Source organism: Pollicipes pollicipes, unplaced genomic scaffold (genome assembly GCF_011947565.3).
Source record: "Pollicipes pollicipes isolate AB1234 unplaced genomic scaffold, Ppol_2.1 Scaffold_4740;HRSCAF=5597_pilon_pilon_pilon, whole genome shotgun sequence".
NCBI lineage: Eukaryota > Metazoa > Arthropoda > Thecostraca > Pollicipedomorpha > Pollicipedidae > Pollicipes > Pollicipes pollicipes.
The window spans coordinates 27,475,907-27,494,755 of record NW_023596545.1 but is presented as its reverse complement, the minus strand read 5'-3'; the positions used below and the strand labels follow the sequence as shown (position 1 = coordinate 27,494,755).

The window sequence follows — 18,849 nt, the reverse complement described above, 5'->3', positions numbered from 1 at the left end:
TAAGGCTTTGGCAAACGGTAAATCTTGCTAGCAGCACCAAGGTCTTGTCGCTAAGCATGCAGCAAAACCAATGGGCCGTTCAACTTCATAAACTTACAATCGAACAACTTGATTAGGTAGCCGTTGGGAGGCTTGTGACCAGACCTATTTTCGTTTCAGGACAAATCTACTAACGTCTTGCGAATCGTACCAGTTTAGGATGAGCCGCAGACAGGGGCTGCGTCGCCAATATTGAATGGGGACGAGGTCGTAAAGCCATCACGACACATGAAGAAAAATGGATGAGAATCAATTGGTATTAGCGATTAGTAACAAATGAGGATGAATCAATGAGAATGAGAGTTATGAGAAAATGAATTGATATTAATGATATGACGACCCAGATAGATCACTCAAAGTCAACGCGAAGGTCAAGTGAACAAATGTGCCATTTCTGTTAACAATGGTGCCCAAAAATCAGCCTATTGGCAGAATCTCACTTGCAGAACAGCACAGATTACCCTAGTTTTTGGTACTTTATGGATGGCATGGGTGGAGGGGGAAGCGGTGGTGCGTGCACCAAGCACATAATATCCCTACTTATTTCCACCAATTTACGCATAAGTAGAATAGTTTCACATTTACGCATTCTTAAGTCGATGAATCTTAAATTCAACTCAGTGTAATAATTATTTGTAACTAGCTTAATGTGACTTGCTTGTGTGGCGATTTGCATATATATTCGGAAAGTTGGCAGGTACCAATGCCCTAGCTATGCATTGGCCATCAGCCTCAGGTGCATATAATGAGAACTATGTCATTAAGAGTAACGATCTTAAATCATCAGAATTTTCTTCGATTCTTCAGTCGATTCTGATTCTGAATCAGATCGAGCAGACATCCGCTGCCGACCACCCACCTTGCCACCGGTCCTGTGACGCTCTCTGCGACCACCGCTCCTGGTTCACCCGCACCAGCCCCGAACCACGTACCCCCATCCCTGCCTTCTCAGGGCCCCGACCTGACCCGCACGTACCTTGACGCCGACCCTGTTGTTGTGGCGATTCATCAGACTGCGCGCGTCGTGCTCCGTCTCGCGCGCGTTGAGGAAGCGACGCGCGCGCCGCCCGCTGAACAGCAGGCCGGCGCGGCACCCGGCCCACTTCCAGACGTCGGCCGACCTCGTGTCGCGCGGCAGGGGCCGGCACTCGCAGCCGACCAGGCGGCCGCTCCGGCACGCGGCGTACACGGCGTGCGTGGCGGCGCCGCTCTGCAGCGCGTACATGACGGCAGCCTCGGGCGTTCCTGTGACGAGCGACGGGTCACATGTGGTCAGGCAGGGTGATAAGGGTCGAGTGGGGTCAGAATGTTAGGCGGGATCGGACATGGTCGGCTGGGTGTAGGCGGGGTCGGACAGTGCCAGACGGTGTCGGGTGGGCTCAGTCGAGGTCAGGCGGTATCGGGCTGGGGCAGTCGAGGTCAGGCGGTATCGGGCTGGGTCAGACGAGGTCAGGTGGGGTCGGGCTGGGTCAGTCGGGGTCAGGTGGGGTCGGGCTGGGTCAGACGGGTCAGGTGGGGTCGGGCTGGGTCAGTCGGGGTCAGGTGGGGTCGGGCTGGGGCAGTCGAGGTCAGGCGGTATCGGGCTGGGTCAGACGGGGTCAGGTGGGGTCGGGCTGGGTCAGACGGGGTCAGGTGGGGTCGGGCTGGGCCAGACGAGGTCCGGCGGTATCGGGCTGGGTCAGACGAGGTCAGGTGGGATCGGGCTGGGCCAGACGAGGTCCGGCGGTATCGGGCTGGGTCAGACGAGGTCAGGCGGTATCGGGCTGGGTCAGACGAGGTCAGGCGGTATCGGGCTGGGCCAGACGAGGTCCGGCGGTATCGGGCTGGGTCAGACGAGGTCCGGCGGTATCGGGCTGGGCCAGACGAGGTCAGGTGGGATCGGGCTGGGTCAGACGGGGTCAGGTGGGGTCGGGCTGGGCCAGACGAGGTCCGGCGGTATCGGGCTGGGTCAGACGAGGTCAGGGGATCGGGCTGGGTCAGACGGGGTCAGGTGCTATTGGACTGGGTCAGACTGGGTCAGGAGGGGTCGGACGGTGCTAACTGGGACAAACAAATTCATGTGGGCTTAGAAGAGATCCAAAGTGTTTGGTGAAACACATGGGTCGGACACGATAGGTCGGTTAAATCGAAATCAACTGCGTCTGAAACGGTCAGGTAGGGTCAGACATGCTCAGATAAGATCGAACGACGTGAAATAGAATAGAACATGCTGAAATCCCGACGGGGTCAGATATGGCAGGCGGGGTCAAGTGAAGTTACACGAGGTCAGGATGAGTTAGACAACGGCAAACGCGTTGAATGGTGCATTTCAGGCTCCAATATGTGGAACCAGCGGAGACTATGTGGCATCAGATATCAAACGTCACATCTAATATGCTGTCAAATAAATACGGGTGCAAAATATGTGGTACGCGTCACAGTCTGGCTGCCATATGAGTGCATGCTTCCGTTCAAAATATCACTGAAGCTCTTCGTCATGCAGTTATGAAACACCAGCTGCGAAGTGTTTGTGTGTGGACACTCAGTCAGCGATTGGACAGCGATTGTCCCCCACTGACCTCTTGACGGCCAAACCGCATCCGTTAATCTTAATGGTCGACGCAAAAAGACGAGGCGTTCCCTTTCACCATGCCCGCTTCACCAAGTAAGACCTTGCCGAGATGCCGGACCGGTCCGTGGAACGTATCACCAACCGCGCGCACAACAGGCACACAATCACGCACGCGCGATTCTGGGGGTGCGGAGCGCTCCTGCCATTACTGCCGAGTCAGTTGAAGCCCATCCCGACATTTGAGACAGCACTCAGCCGGCGAGGCGGCGGGTCCCGTCATGGCGCGCGTGTCACCGAGCCGCAGCCCCCGCCTCGGAGGCAGGTCCGGGCAGGCGTGACCGCGCCATCGGCTGGCGTGCACACCGAACCGTGACCGAGGTCACCAGCAGCTGGAACGGGCGCGCACGAGCGGAGGCACGTGACTCCAGCAGCAACGCAGGATAGTACCGGCCTGATGGTCAGCTCGGCCCGACTGAGCTCCCCCCCCCTCCCCCTCCTCCGTCCTCCCCCGCACCGACGCACCATGCTGACCTCGTCCATCCACCGTCCTTGGGGGTTGTTGCGTGTGACTGCTGAGTGCCGCGTGGCTGAGCCCTCTGGTCTCGGGGTGACTGTGAGTGGTCCCCAGCTCTCAGAGGAAGCCATGACTCACCAAAGCCGAAGCCAATCACCAAAGCCGAAGGCCGCGAAACTGCGCCGTGGACCCAGCGGCAAGAAAGTGAAGTACGAGCAACTGGAACAGTTTGGCGTTCGGGCAAAGCGCAAACCGAGTCCGCACCACCACAAGTCCAAGGCAAAAGCAGCTGCACGCCGCGTGTGGTTCAGGAGGGGAGCAACGGCGACGTTTCACGAGCCCCGGTGCCTCCGGCGGTAATTTGTCTCCTGATCGTCATCACACGTCGTCGTCGTGCACGGCTTGTGCTGCATTACATGAGGTATGCACCTTGTGCCATTAAACTGCCTGGGTGCAGTGGAGCGGGCACTGCGTGACGTCACTGTCGAGCCCTGGGCTCGCTCGCGGCCCAGCGATCTTTCAAACGCGCGGCGTCCCGCTTCATCGTTCCATCGTTCCATCGTTCCATCGTGGACGGGCCGGCGTGACTTGCGGCCGACTGGCTACGGTTTACTTTCTTTTATTTATTTATATATTATTTAATTATTGCACATCATGAGCACATTCCGCACTGCGTTGATATTAAAGGGCTCTGGTCTATTAGAGGCTCAAGGTTTTTAACTCTTGAATATAAAGTTTATGGGCATTAAAGGCTGATAAAGGTTCTTTCGCCAGCGAGGAGCGAGCGCTGGAGAACCACACCTTGGTTGGCGTCCCCGGCACCGACAGCGGGGGGGGGGGAGGAGGGAGGGGCTGGCGGGGGGGGAGGAGGGAGGGGCTGGCGGGGGGGGATAGCTGTGGCGAGATGATGCGACGGATGGGAGCTTTACAACCTGTTCTTTTAGCGTCCAATCACCAGAGCCGAAGGCCGCGAAACTACGTCGTGAACTCAACCTGTTTAACTATGACAGCATGGCAATTAGGAGGCCTGGCTCAAGCCCACCGCTTTTAGCCGGCTGCTGATTTCCCTGACTAAGCCCTTCATAAATCCGACTGCACATTCGCTTTGATAAGACGCGACTGAGTGCTTACGCTCTATGGTGACAGCTTCAGTGCCAAGAGGATCAAAACAACACGTTCTACTGATCCGACGGCCCAGCTTGTTTCCCTCTGGTCTGTTTTGTAGCGGGGCCGGAAGGCTGTTGTAGTTGGCGCCGTATACCGTGTGCCTCGTTACATGGCTGCTGCCTCAGCACATATTTCGAAAACCTCTAAACCAGGCATCGGCATGTCGTAAACTCCCCGAACTGCGCCATACTTATCACCGCCGATGTGGACTGTCAGCTGTTGGACAGGTTTGACTCGCGCCCCATCTGTTGTTCACCTCCGTGACTGTAACGTTGTTCAACTGTGTGGCTGTAACTGCGCCAGCGTGCTTCATTGGCTCACTTTTAGACGCGTTCATCGTGAGTCGCAACTTTGGAAAGCTGAAACACATCAGGTACTTGCTACTTCAGCCCCATAAGGTTATTCGCATGATCTGTGGCATTCCTCAGCCGCGCGCTACGCATTTCAGCAGCTTTGCTAACGATCGCAGTATGCGCGCCTGTGGCGCCTGTGTACTGTAATGCTCCGATGATGGCCAACTTCTGGTCCCTGGCTCAAATGCGATGTTCTAGGAGCTTATCTGAGAAGACGAAGCTAATTGATTGTTTTTGAAACTCGCGAAAACATTGAACATTTTCTGGCTTTGCCGGTCATTTGTTGTGGCACTAATATTTTTCAGGCACAGGTGAAAAGATCGTCTCGAGTGTTTTTTGACGGTTTTCTGTCTTGGGATACCGACTTGCCTAAGCTATCGTAAAATGTGTCGTTAGTTCCAGCGACCTGTTCCGCTGCCGTCATTATCCAGGTCCTGATATTTGGCATCCTCCCAATCATCGTTTCTGCCCTTGTTCTGTCGTGTGATTGCCCAGTGCCCAACCGTATAATAAAACGGTCTCCTCAGCAACAAGATAACGCCAGCTCGTACTGAAAAACGCCGCCATTACGTCAAATGCCGGAAAAGAGTACCTTGAACGGTCTTTGAATTTTCAGACCGCTCGGTGCGTGAGCACGACGCCAACACGGAAACGTACATTTTAGGATTTTGTTTTTACCTGATATTTCTTAATCAGCGCAGTCCCTAAGACGGTACAGGCATGTTTGTCATCACAGAGGCACTTTGACGTAACCGTCACGACAAAAATCGGCCTGTAGTGATCAAAGCCAAACCGCTAGAGTGCTCTCCAATTCCTCTTCAGAGGAGAGCCTGCTTCCTCGGAGATACTCCTGGCATCTTCGAGGCAACAGGCAGAAGTGGCACGGAGCCAGATATCCGGCGTTTCTCGTGGATGAACTGGTCAGTGCGCCCGCAATGGTGCGTGGTCGTCACCGAAGAAGGTCTGCCGCTCCACCAGGCCTCCTCCAGTTCGGCAGCATCACGGCCATCGCCGGCTTCAGCAGGGCGTTCCCGCCAGCGGCAAATGCAGCTCATGCCAATGCCTTCATCGCCATATACAATTGCCAACTCGGTACGCACACTGACCGGTGAGCGTCGCCGGTCAAAGTCCCAGCTTTGAGACTGCACAACAGGGCTCCGTTTGATGGACCCGGCAGTGCGCGCTCGTGCGGCGTTCTCAGCCGGTGAGTGTCTGCTATCGTCCGCTATACTTACTGAAGTACTTCTTCAACCCTCGGAGCGGAGACAACGAAATGTCAGGAGGTGAGCGGGCAAAACATGTCATCAGGTACCGTTGAGTTTATCATCCCGATGCTTTCGTCCAGGAAAAACAAACGAGGAGGCATTGCTTTCCAGCATAACTAGTATCATTCGAACCGTTCCAAAGCGATCAAAAGATAATCGATCTTGATGTACGAGTTATATTTGACAAGACGAACTTTGAGCTTATCTTGCCGCCTCGAGCCTGGGCTGGCTGGCTACCCAGAATATGCTCGGCTCAGACTTTACCCCCTGAATAGCCTGGATCAATGTCACGCTATTCCACACAAACAGCGAGCGACACGGTCACGTGATGGGTAGCCGTCCGGATCTTCTGCCCAGTCTGCCTGGTTTCCCTGCTTACACGGCTGATAGGCGGCAATTTATGTCTCTCGCGCCGCCTCGCCCCGCGACGCACTGCGGTCGGAGCTCACCAGCCTGCCCGCGTAGGTCTCCGGAGCGAGGCTGAAGAATCACCCACTGGACGGTCAGACTTTGACATGAGGTAGTACGCTGTGCCAAAGTGTCACGTTTTACAACGGTGTTTGACTCTTTTGTATGCGACACAAATCGGCATGTGTGTATGTCGTTCAATGTGTGGCATGCGTGTCTTTGACCTTTTATTATCACTGGCCTTGCTTAAACCGGGACCAGTGGTAGCCCCAGTGACCATGGGCACATTCTGCGGGCATCCTGCGGGCGGGCACATCACGGCACTGACTCGCCGTGGGAGCCGCCCCACGGCGTTCACACATAAATGCATAAATAATCGTGCATGGTGCACACGAAGCTTCGCCTGATTTGGTGCAGTAACTGTGGTCGCGTGACGCTGCTATCCCAAGCCCGTGGGGTCGTGACCGCATGCCTTTGTACGGCGCGTCAAAATTGAGTGGGACGGCTTGCCGGGGTCACTGATCGAGTGGGACCGCTTGTTGGGATCACTGATCGAGTGGGACCGCTTGTTTGGATCACTGATTGAGTGGGACCGCTTGTTGGGACCACTGATCGAGTGGGACCGCTTGTTGGGATCACTGATCCAACGTCTTGCCGGCGTTGCTGATCGGTGCCGCCGCAGCTGATTGAACGGGACGGCTTGCCGGCGAAGGTGATTGGGTAGGAACCGCTTGTCAGGACAGTTGATCAGGTGGCAAAGCTCGCCAAGACAACTGGTCGGGTGGGACGTCTTTCCAGGACAGCTGACGGGAGGACCGCTTGCCAGGGTAGCTGACGGGAGGACTGCTTGCCAGGGCAGTTGACGGGAGGACCGCCTGCCAGGGCAGTTGATGGGAGTTCCGCTTACCAGGACAACTGACGGGAGGACCGCTTACCAGGGCAGCTGATGGGAGGACCGCTTGCCAGGGCAGCTGACGGGAGGACCGCTTGCCAGGGCAGCTGATGGGAGGACCGCTTGCCAGGACAGTTGACGGGAGGATCGCTTGCCAGGATAGTTGACGGGAGGATCGCTTGCCAGGGTAGCTGATGGGAGGACTGCTTGCCAGGGCAGTTGACGGGAGGACCGCCTGCCAGGGCAGTTGATGGGAGTTCCGCCTACCAGGACAACTGGCGGGAGGACCGCTTGCCAGGGCAGCTGATGGGAGGACCGCTTGCCAGGACAGTTGACGGGAGGATCGCTTGCCAGGACAGTTGACGGGAGGATTGCTTGCCAGGACAGCTGATGGTGGGACGGCTTGCTGGGACAGGTGAACAGGTTGTGTTAAAAAACAGTGGCCACCTATCTATTTGCCATGGCGGGAGCCCGCCATCCTCACCATTTGCCATGGCGGGAGTCCGTCAGCCTCATCATTTGTCATGGCGGGAGCCCGTCTGCTTAGCAGCGTGGTGGTCCCGCAAGGCTCCATGCTGGACAAATACACGTACTTGACAAAGTGAGCAGCTTTACTAAAGGGAAGGCAGTTTGTTTATTCGTGCTGTCATGAACGATCGGAGCAAAAACATACAGAAGCGTCTTTGGCTTGTTCTCTCGAGGACTTTACGGCTCGGGTAAGTCCACGGGTACCGGTATTAAATGGACAACGGGCTGGTTTGGGTAGAAATTTTGGGAGACTTAAGGGCAGATATATGGGGATGAGTCCGGCGCTTACTAAATATCGGACAGTCGCGTCAAGAAATGCTGCACGATGTCAAGGCTTGCGCTTCTTCAAGCTAAAACAATCTCCACCCACACTACTTCTGCACTTTTCAACGCAAAATAGTAGGCTTAAATGTGAGCTTCCCTCAAGCTTTTCAATGATCTAGAATAAAAGATTTAAGAAATGCAAGTTGGTGGGCAGTATGTGATTAACTGATAATAAATGGGCAGCGGGTGAGTATGAACACAACACCATGGGAAGTGGGTGGATTGAGCTGAATGAATAATCCCCGTGAAGGCCTCTATTGTCCGATGGCCGTCATGGCCGGTGCGTTGCGCCTGTTTTTAACGCATCTCGTTGTGTGATGCATCATGTCGGGTCAAACAGGTCATTTGGGTTTACCTTATAATGCGATACTCACGCGTCGTATAGCTGGAAAAAGCCTGCAAAGTTGTACTAAGCTCGCCTGTCGTGCATTGACTGCACAGGATGATTTAACTTCTCACAAAGAGCAGCTATACATGTATTATATTCAGCGCGTTGGTCCCTGGCGAGCAAAATGACGTGCGCGCAACGTTGATCGCCGCTTTGTACTTTCACCATGTCAACATGATTCGAGGACAATACGTCATCTGCATGTGCAGATATGCATGTCATCAATCACATACTTTTTCGCATCTATGACGCGAGCAAAAACGTATGCCAATGTCTGAGCTTCTTACCGGTGCCGTCCATGCCAGCCCAGAATATTGACAGCGCCCTCGCTGTGCCGCCAGCCCGTCCAGGTCTCCCCAGTCTCACCGCTCCCTTCGGTCCGTTTAGCTCATCTACTCTCATCGCTTCCAACAGCCCTTCCATTTTCCCCAGTCCCACCGCTCCCACCAGTTCGTCCAGCTCTCCCCAGTCTCACCGCCCCCACCAGTCCGTCTGGCTCTCCCCGGTCTCACCGCTCCCACCAGTCCGTCTAGATCTCTCCAGTCTCACCGCTCCCCCCAGTCCCTCCAGCTCTCCCCAGTCTTACCGCTCCCACCAGTCCGTCTAGCTCTCCCCAGTCTCACCGCTCCCACCAGTCCGTCCAGCTCCCTCAGTCCCACCGCTCCCACCAGTCCGTCCAGCTCTCCCCAGTCTCACCACTCCCACCAGTCCGTCCGCCTCTCCCCAGTCTCGCCCCTCCCACCGGTTCGTCCAGCTCTCCCCAGTCTCACCGCTCCCACCAGTCCGTCCAGCTCTCCCCAGTCTCACCGCACCACCGTTCTGAGGTGTATCCGCAGCGCGGCCCTGAGCACCGGTACAGCAGCATGTTAGCTGACGGCTAAACCTCCGGCTTCCCTCATACCCAACGATCAATGCCAGAAGTGTCCAACCTCCTTTAACGTGCGTCCTTGGCACCATGGTCCTGAATGGACCCAGTGTTCGGGCCCAGGGCTCTTCCACCTCTCAGGGCGGACCACCTGGACTCAAACCCAAATCGAGCGGGTGCCTATCCATCTGGCTGTCATCTCGACACGAACACTTTGTGCTCGCTTCGACGGCGCTGGCCGACCCGACGCCGTTCGGTCCGCTGCCGGAGACGCTGTCTGCATCGCGATGCGGTCACCGCGCCGGCGCCACGGAGACATGGGTGCGGGTGTCGACCGTGACCGGTGGCGGGGGCGAGGAACTGGCCTGGCGAGGCTGGGAGCGGACGGCCGCCGCTGCGGCTGCCCACCGGCACAAGCTGGCCGTGTCCGCTGGCACCCTTGTTGACCGAGCACATTGGGGGGCCGGTGTGGACATTAATCAAACCAACCGCACGGACGGCCAGCCGGGCCGACCACAGCCGCCCGGCTTTCTCCGTCGTTTGATTATGTTGGTTGACCGCCACGCCTCGCTGTTGTCGGCAGCTAAATTGGGACGCACGTGCACTAATGTTATCAGCTGCCGTCAGCTTCCGCTGGGCGGTTTTAGACGATGAGTCCAGACTCAACAGGACCGGCGGGCAGGCCACGGTGCGAGTGTACACAATCCGACTGGAGTCGCTATGATAAAATTGAGCAAACAAACGTTAACACAAACTCGGATGGGTGTGAATTTGATCTCCGAAGGTTTTTTCAAAGTGATCTACGCGCGGCGCGGCGAACAGCGTCAACTTTGGCGTCGCTGTAGACAACTGAATAGCGGCTCGTTTGATATAAAACATTAAGATGCACCTTGTAAGGTCACTGACCTACGGCTGATCGAAGCCAGACCCTGGATTCAGCGATGACAAGTTTCTAGGGAACCGTTCAATCTGATGCAACAACGGAGTGATAGACAAAGCCATGCATCTCTGTGATAGTTTCCTAGGCTACGCAATTGAATTAACAAATTCCATTGACCTCAGGTCAGGTATGAAGACCTGATCAAGGTCAAAACCAAACCATTGCATTATTCTAGAGCTTCATGAATAGAGGTAGTTTCTGGTGCTGCTTTTGAAATTATTGAGGACAGGAACCGTCCTCAATATGCGTCCTCCACGTATTTCTTAAAGGTCAGAATATGCCATCGACCTAAAATGACCCACGTCAACTCTTTTAGGAACATGCCACCTGGCAAAATCCTTGACGTTTATTTAAATGCGAAAGTCAAAACAGTTTTGTATGATTTTGGTCACCATGACCTTCGAAAGAACCCATAAGTCTGCTATCCTTTAAATGAGCACCAGTGACCCTTTGCTTAGAACAGGCACAGGTATTTAGGTTCACGATGGTTGCATGAGAAGGTTTGGGGGCTTTTTGGGCACCAATCTGGAGCTTGACCTCGTTTGACCTTTTTCCTGATGGTCACGATCTAGGAGCCTCAAACTTTGATACAAGTAATTTTACGTAAAGACCAACACACCCCGTAAATTTGGTGTTTCTAGCTCTGTTTTTTTCGAGATCTCAGGAGGTCAAATTGACACCCCCCCCCCCACACACACACGAACGAAGGATGTTCAAACGGCCACCTGGGCGCGTAATTATGTTTGTTGACAGACTGTGCTGAAGCATAATTATTAACCAACATGACGCCTTTTACCGCATGAAGCGAGTGAGTCGATAAGAGAAGGGGGAGATGTCAGCTGTCGTGATGCAGATGATGCTAATAGCTATGCTAATGGAGGCAGGCACCATTAGCAAATGATGTCAATGGATTTCACCAAGGCTTTGTAGAGTTCATCTTTCGTGGTGGTTGAGCAGATGCAGGCTCAGAAAGGTGACATCCACGTGGTATGCTATGAGCATGGCTAGATTTGGCAGCTTTAATTGACAAAATACCCGGATTTCCGAAGTTCTACGGGTTTTACTTCTAACTACGTGGTACTTGCGAGAAAAAAAGCTTATAGGTTGGGCGTACAATCGTCAAATGAAACGGAATTACACGCCTTTGTAGTTCCTACCGGCCAGTCTGTCTCGGTTTAGACCACTGAATATCCCACATATTTGATATCGGAGACAAAAACAAAGTGACATTGGTCGCTTTCTGGACGATTAATGTTACGCCAACGGGTCTACGAGCTTTGACATATGTTCGTGATGGCAATAGACACATTCACCAACACCATACAGTAGGTTTCCCGTGTTCATATGATCTGGTTACTGATACCTGATGGCAATCCTTAAAATTCCTCATGACAAGTAGAGTCATGGTTTGAGGGTAATAATTCGTCACTGCCTGCACAGACGGGCCCATGATTTGGCCCATACGATTGCCCACTTCTCTCTCAGTCAGAATCTGGAAGTTTTGTGCCGCTGCGACGCCGGGTCTTCGGGATCTTAGCTCGGGTTAAAGTTTAGACCTGAGCTCTTCAGTCTGCGATTTGGGGATGTAGTTCCCAGATGTATGCTCAGCAGAAACATAGGTAACAGGGGCTCGGCTTCTGTGTATGCATTATTTCGCTTAGCCTAGCCATTCTGGAAGCATGAAATAGTTGTATAATGCACGTAATTAAAACCAATGACCCTTTGCAAGGTCAGTCAAAAGCATGATCACATGAGGCCAAATTTTGAATTGAACGTTAAGTTAAACCGAGAAGCAGTTATATCATAAATCAAAATAACGTGGATGCATCATCAGTAAAGTATAGAACTTTTCTAAGTGGCGCTAGCAGGCCTTCCATAGTAACTCCATACTATCGCCACGTCTTAAGGTTGTTGCTGCGACGTGTTAATGGTGAGCAGCGCGAGGACCTAAAATGACCCTGAAAGAATAATCTTAGGTGTGTATTCGCACGCCTGCTATCCTTTTAACCAGTCTTGTCTTGTGGGCATCAAAACCTCGTGGAGGGATGGATGCAAACTGGGTCTACATCATATTACGTAAGTTGTTCGGTGCATTAGCGAGGAACATTATTCACTTGTGTGAGGCAGTAGTAATATCCTTATTTCTCAGCGGAAAACCAGGAGAATGGAGATATAGATGCATTGATACCTCGGCAAAATAGCATTACCGAGGCGGCAGCAGAAGTCATTGTAGACTTCTGCCATTGTTTCGATAAAGACATGTCGCCGAAATGTCAACCCATCTATGTCTCCATTTTCCTGGTTTTTCTCCAAGGAATAAGGCTATTACTTCTGTCTTTGATTAAGTCCACGTCATGACTCAAATGACAACCTAAAGATAAAGTGGTCGGAAATTACAACGTGAAAAGTAGCAGATGGCGTTTGGTGGCCAAGCTGTTTTGCATTTTCCTCCGTCAAGCAGGCTGTTATCAGTGTAGCGCAGTGGGTAGAACTAGAGTCACAGACTCTGACAATTGTGTGGTATGGATGGAGTCGCGCCTGTAAACTGCGCCTATGTGCCTTGTCTGGGTTGGTGAGACCACGGTCTTCGTTGCAGAGCTTAGCAAGGAGCTTTATCTCAAAGTGATGCTTGCAAAATGCTCGTCAAATAAAAACAGGCTGAATCGGATCAGTGTTATACGGCGCGGAATGTGGTGATGTGGTGAAGTCGACGATGGCGAGGGATAAACACTGATGCATGTTCACTTTTGCATTTGGAGTGCAGGTTTTTAAATCTCAATCAGGAAACAGAGGATGACTTGCACGATTTGACGCATTGCTTGGGCTGAGGTTTTCGCCTAACAAAATTCCTAGTTGAAGAGTCTGAGTCCTCATGAAACCGTCTGAATTCATGTTTGTTTTTTGTAAAAACCATTGTAGGAGCTCGCCAGCCGCACTTTCTCCCAGTTCATTTCATTATGTGCCGTGCACGCATTGACATTCTGTCCAGCGAAGTACTCCACGATCACACGCAAACCGTCTTTCACAACCCTGGGGAGCGGTGGCGATAATGTAATGGTCAAGTTGCGAGTCGGCGAAACTAGAGGTACCCGGTCGAATTCCCCGCGGTGCCCGCCCTTCCTGCCAGGGCGAGAGACAGGCGGCGCCATAAAGCCTCAGCAACTGAGTGCGTAGTAAAACCCCAACAACACGCACAGCCCTGGGAGACATAAGTTAACCATGTTCAGCATGGTTGTTTGATCAGAAATCTTCAACTCAAATCCAGGATGCTAAGTCCGGTGTCCAACGGCTTGTAAACAATGTCCCGTCAAACAGATTCTCAAAGAAGGCCAAAGCGCATTTCGTCATCGCGAGTACGACCACTGAACAAGTGTGAACAGGTCCGCTGCAGCTGGTGCCGACACCATGCAACTGGCAAGCAGCATGCAAGTGACCCCCGTACACGTGACATAATCATCATTCGTCAAGCTGCGGCATTACTAAAGGGTGCGAATGTAGACATTTGAGGGATTAGCTTAGCCGCTAACACAGGACTTAACTTAAGCGAACACAGGACGATCCATTGCACGGGAGAAGTAGCGGAGGGTAATCCGGCTGCATGACATGGGATGGTATTTTGGTACTCCATTTGCATGCATGCTTTCAGAAAACTTTGAATGTGGTGATGTTGGATATAATATGCGAGAATGTTTGGAATGAATGAACAATGATGACTGCAATGATATTTGAATACAACAATGTGCATGTGCATGTGCATGTGCATGTTTTGCATGTTCCGTATTTTTTACTCCCTCAAGTACTAGACCTAAGCTGGCTGGCTACAATTCTCTGCTTCATATGCTGTAGCTTTGTTTTCACTAGAAGAAACCGCAACTTCGACATAAAAAACGAGAACACGTAAAACTCCGGATGGAAACTACTTAGGTTTGACATCTCGGGTCACTTATAAGTAATTTCTAAGACAACCCGCGGATTGCTTGACGCCGATAGCTCGTTATTGTTCGCTGGAGCATTTTCTTGTTTCTGTTCTCTTAAATGTTTGATTTCGCCCGCTTCAAAATCGCCTAAAATTTTCAGTTTGGCCTGCTTCAAGTATTTGAAAAATAGCCATTAACAGCGGCTGATCACGTTTGTTCTACCATAGCTTCTAATTCAAAATGTAAAGCTACGTTTACCTGCTGGCGGGCCATCAGATTGCGTGATCTAGTTTAAGAACCGAGTGGGTTGTAGCTTTCTTATATTAAACTGAACATCGACAAGACCTGGAATCAGGAAGCTCTATCATCTGTCTAATCACTTCAGGGAACTCGATGCTATCTTTCCTAAACCGAGCTATCAGTACTTGGGTGGTGGGTGTACTGCTGTCACCGCCGGCGCGATACTGATCTAAATGCTTGGGCCTACCCAACGATGCAATGACAGTGTCAGAGTGACAGTATCGCGTCACACGCGAATCAAGCAGCGTACGGCTCGGCAGGTGACATGCCGTGCTCAGAAGCCTGATTTAAGATATCCATGGATTTCGCCTTTTTTCTCTGCAGGATGCTTCATCAGCTCTTCCATAGGAAACCCCTGGCACCTGCGGTCTCTGGACGACTCCCGATAAAAATGCGCATGGCTGCTCGCCGAGTTTTTCTTTTTTTGCTCAATGTGCGCATATATCTGTGAATTTTAAGGCTTTGAGCTAGCAAGAGGCCTCCGAAGAAGGGGGTTTTGGAAAGTACGTTTAACCGTTTTACTGCTATTCTTATTATTCGCATGCCAAAATAAGTAGATGCAGTGATTTAATATATGCAATGTTAAATGTGAGCAGGGTTGGTGAATGCGAGATAATGTTTTTGCCCAGACATTTCGGCCTTGTAACGTCAATGCATGCAACCATCAATCGCCGCCATTTCATGGGAATAATTCCCGGCTAGAAACGATCTAACATGACGCCGCCTGGGTGATCTCTCTAACTTCCAATGGCTTGGAAGCGCACGAATCCGTGGGGGAGGGCTCCTATACACTCATGATCTACCAATCAGATCCGCCAAAATTCAAAAGGCGTCAATAGCCATGGTGAACTCAGCCACTGACACGTGACTGATGACGTCATACGTCATGCGAAGCAGCTTAAAAGCAGCAAAATGCTTGAATTACCTCAGGACCTCAAGCGCAAGTATTAACGGCCATTCAGCTGTATCACTGGCGAGAGGAGCAAGAGAGTACTCCTGTCCTTCATAACGACACCTTCATGCTAGAAAAGGTCGAACTGTCGAGTTTGGCTCAAGTCAAGGCCAGTTCATCCCTTCGGATATTTTCAGTAGCCATTGGTTTATAAATGCGTGAGTTGTGCAACTCATTATCATAAATGGGTGGCACAATTTATCGCAAATGCTCCTCCAACAGGTGAGTTGTCAAGGACGGACCAGAGGTTTCCTCGGCATGCGTTCGTCATTGCTTCCCCCCGCCCCCCCCCCCTTCCCCCTCCCTGGGGGCAACTATAAGCGCATTGTTTCAACAAGCCATTTCCCCACAACATTGACTTCTCCCCCACAAACATCAGTTCGGCCTCCATTTACCAAATCCTGGTGGTGCACCTCCACCAACTGACCTTTGACCTGCACGTGACCGAAGTCGAGGTGCTGGCCGAGCGCGTGGCAGTTCCAGCGGCCGTGTCGGAACCGGTGCTGGCAGTCTGCCGTGCCCAGGCGGACGCCCTCCAGCAGGGGCGCGACCAGCTCCGGCTGGCGTCGGCAGAGACGGCGCTGGCGAGGCGTCAGCCCCCGCAGCCGGCCGCACGTCTCACGAGCGGACGCCGACGCTCGCCTGCGGCAGGGGCGCGGCTCAGCGCGCTGATGAGGCGGACAGGGGCACGGCTCAGCGCGCTGATGAGGGCACGGGGAGGGGCACGACTCAGCGCGCTGATGAGGCGGGCAGGGTCACAACTCAGCGCGCTGATGAGGGCACGGGGAGGGGCACGACTCAGCGCGCTGATGAGGAGTCGCGAAGAGGCAAGCTCAGCGCGCTGATAGAGGCGCGGGGAGAAGCACGGCTCAGCGCGCTGATGAGGGCGCAGAAAGAGGGAGAGAGAGAGAGAGAGAGAGAGAGAGAGAGAGAGAGAGAGAGAGAGAGAGAGAGAGAGAGAGAGAGAGAGAGAGAGAGAGAGAGAGAGAGAGAGAGAGAGAGAGAGAGAGAGAGAGAGAGGGTGGAGAAGGAGGAAAATAAATTGTCATTGTAACAACAAAAAGCGGAGAGCGAGTTAAGGTCATTCATTACCGAATGCTTATCTCAGTAATCAAAGTGTATATTCACTTCAATTGAAGCCACCAATTTGTACAATTATCCAACAGCCAAACCACCACGGCTCGAATCAGTCCTTCACAACGCAACAATCGCTCCATAACCGACACAAATGCAGTACATTGGAGCCCGCTTTGGCACGCAGTGGCGAGTGCAGGTGACGTGAAAACAATGCCACTTCTTAAAACGACACGGTTCTACGGTACTTGTCAATCCATATGTGCCGGTCATGCTTAAAATAGATTTCCATCGAGTCGTGCCGGTCTGGTTTCAAATTTGATGTAATCCTAACCTCACGTTTTGAAATTATCCACATATCCATATATGGTGCGGTGCGGAGTATATTATACAGCGCGGAGGAATTTATAGCACGGCTCGGAACCCATGGAATTTTGGTTACGATAAAAAGGCCCATAACGGTTCAAGAAAAAGCAATAATAAATCAAAAAGAAACTTTTGGTAGAGGTGCACTAGAAGAACGACACGCAGAAAACGGAACAAACGAAACACTGAAACAGGAGGCACAGAACACAGACTGAGGCAAAGAACCCGCGTGACATGACGACGAAAGATCGTCGCTGATATGAGACAAGTGATGCTGGGTAGGAACCAAAATGACCAGCGTTGATGTCCGGGAAGACAAGGAAAGGAAGAAAAGTGAGCCAAACATTTATATATATATATATATATATATATATATATATATAATATAAAGTACCTAGAGAGGAGACAGGCATGGTCGGCATCGAAATATCCTTCTTTATCTGGGTGATTCATGAACGGCAGGGCTGAAAATGAAGTATCGGATGCAATCTTTGCGGTATTTAAACAGCTACCGTTAGCCATTTATCTACACCAGCTTCGCCGTCATGGAATGGTAATTCGTAGCTCATGCATTCACGACAGTGTTTGGTGCATACAAATGCGGTAGGAATCTCATGCTCATGAGATCCCTTAGAGACCATGCATTCCCCACGGCCCTAGAAACCAGAAAATCAGAACGAGACGATTTCAGGATCCTGTGTGTTACAAAAACTAGTATGCGCGCAAATGCTAGTTTGGTGGCTCTAGGTGAATTCTGTTTGGATCAAAGCAGGTTTGGCAATATACCCACAAGTCTTGCCTATTTTCAAGCACTGTTTCCCCTCGAGTGCTCAGGTATATAACCAAATCAAAACATCATTTGGATTAAAGAGAAGTGATCAATAGGCCTAGAAAGACGACTTAACTTGTACAATTTGTTTTAGATAAATTAAAAAAGCTGAACAAATACATGAGGTGGAGTGCAGCGCGATCAATGGGTGAATCTCAAGGACGACCCTCTGGAAAACAGCACCTTTATATCAGTTTGCTACCACAATATTTGTAACCAGCACCCTTTTGCTGCGCCGAAATTGCACTAACCCTCCAGGATCTCTTGCAAAACCATTCTATACTTTGCAGCCATTGTTTTAAAACTTTGTCAGCTTTTCAACACGCTGTTCACTATAGCTTCGTTAAGGCCTACCCTATACAGAAGTGCCACCATGAACAATTTTTGTGAGGCATGCTAGGACAAATAACAGGCTGTTGAGGCTTACGTCCAAGGTTTTTTCACCATATCCGGCTGATGTTTAAGCAAAATAAGTTGCGTCATGGTCTGTTTCACCATTTCCATCACATTTGGACCATGTGTGATGCACGTCAACTGCCAAGGAAGGATTCAGGAGCACTAGGGAGAGGCGTTTTGGTACTCAGCTGGCTGCGAAGGTCAGGCAAAGCGACTATGGAAACAACGTAATCTTGCCAGCAAAGAGCATGGAAAGCGTCGAGTTAAAAATGCATGTAGGTCACATACCTTATACAGGAAAATGACAGAGTTAGCCCTCGCCCTACAAGGAGCATAAAGCCCCACCGCTAAGAGCACGAAAGCTTAGCAAGCTAGAGCCACGCAAAAACGGCACTAGGAAGTTTTTGCAGAAGCATCTCGTTTTAGTAGAACTGAACGTTTTAACCGTTGAGTAAGGCACATTTCGAATCAATTTTCGATCACGAACCTTCATTACAGAGTCCAAATGTAAATAACACCAAATGCTGGCCAGATGCTAGCTAGCGTGGACAGCGCATTTACATTGTTGTTTTTTTCAGCTCGCAGGTGATAAAGCGTTACACATTACCGACGCTTTGGTCCAACAAATTATAACAAAACGGAGGGGGCTAAACATGCTAGCTATGCACAGACACTACGTGATTCGCCTCGGCAGAATGCTTATTTTAGTTATATATATATATATATATATATATATATATATATATATATATATATATATTATATTATATAAATAATATAT

At 51.4% G+C, this 18,849-nt stretch overlaps 1 protein-coding gene across 1 annotated transcript in view; it reads right to left on the bottom strand.

Moving 5' to 3' along the window:
* LOC119098140 (protein Wnt-7b) overlaps window positions 1-16,011 on the bottom strand; it is a gene marked incomplete at its 5' end in the record, with an annotated part of 31,849 nt that extends 15,838 nt beyond the window's left edge. Inside the window, 2 exons of the mRNA XM_037221070.1 lie at window positions 1,016-1,284; window positions 15,831-16,011. Coding sequence (XP_037076965.1) covers window positions 1,016-1,284; window positions 15,831-16,011 — 450 coding nt within the window. The remainder of the gene's footprint in view (window positions 1-1,015; window positions 1,285-15,830) is intronic.
* Window positions 16,012-18,849: the final 2,838 nt, after the last annotated feature.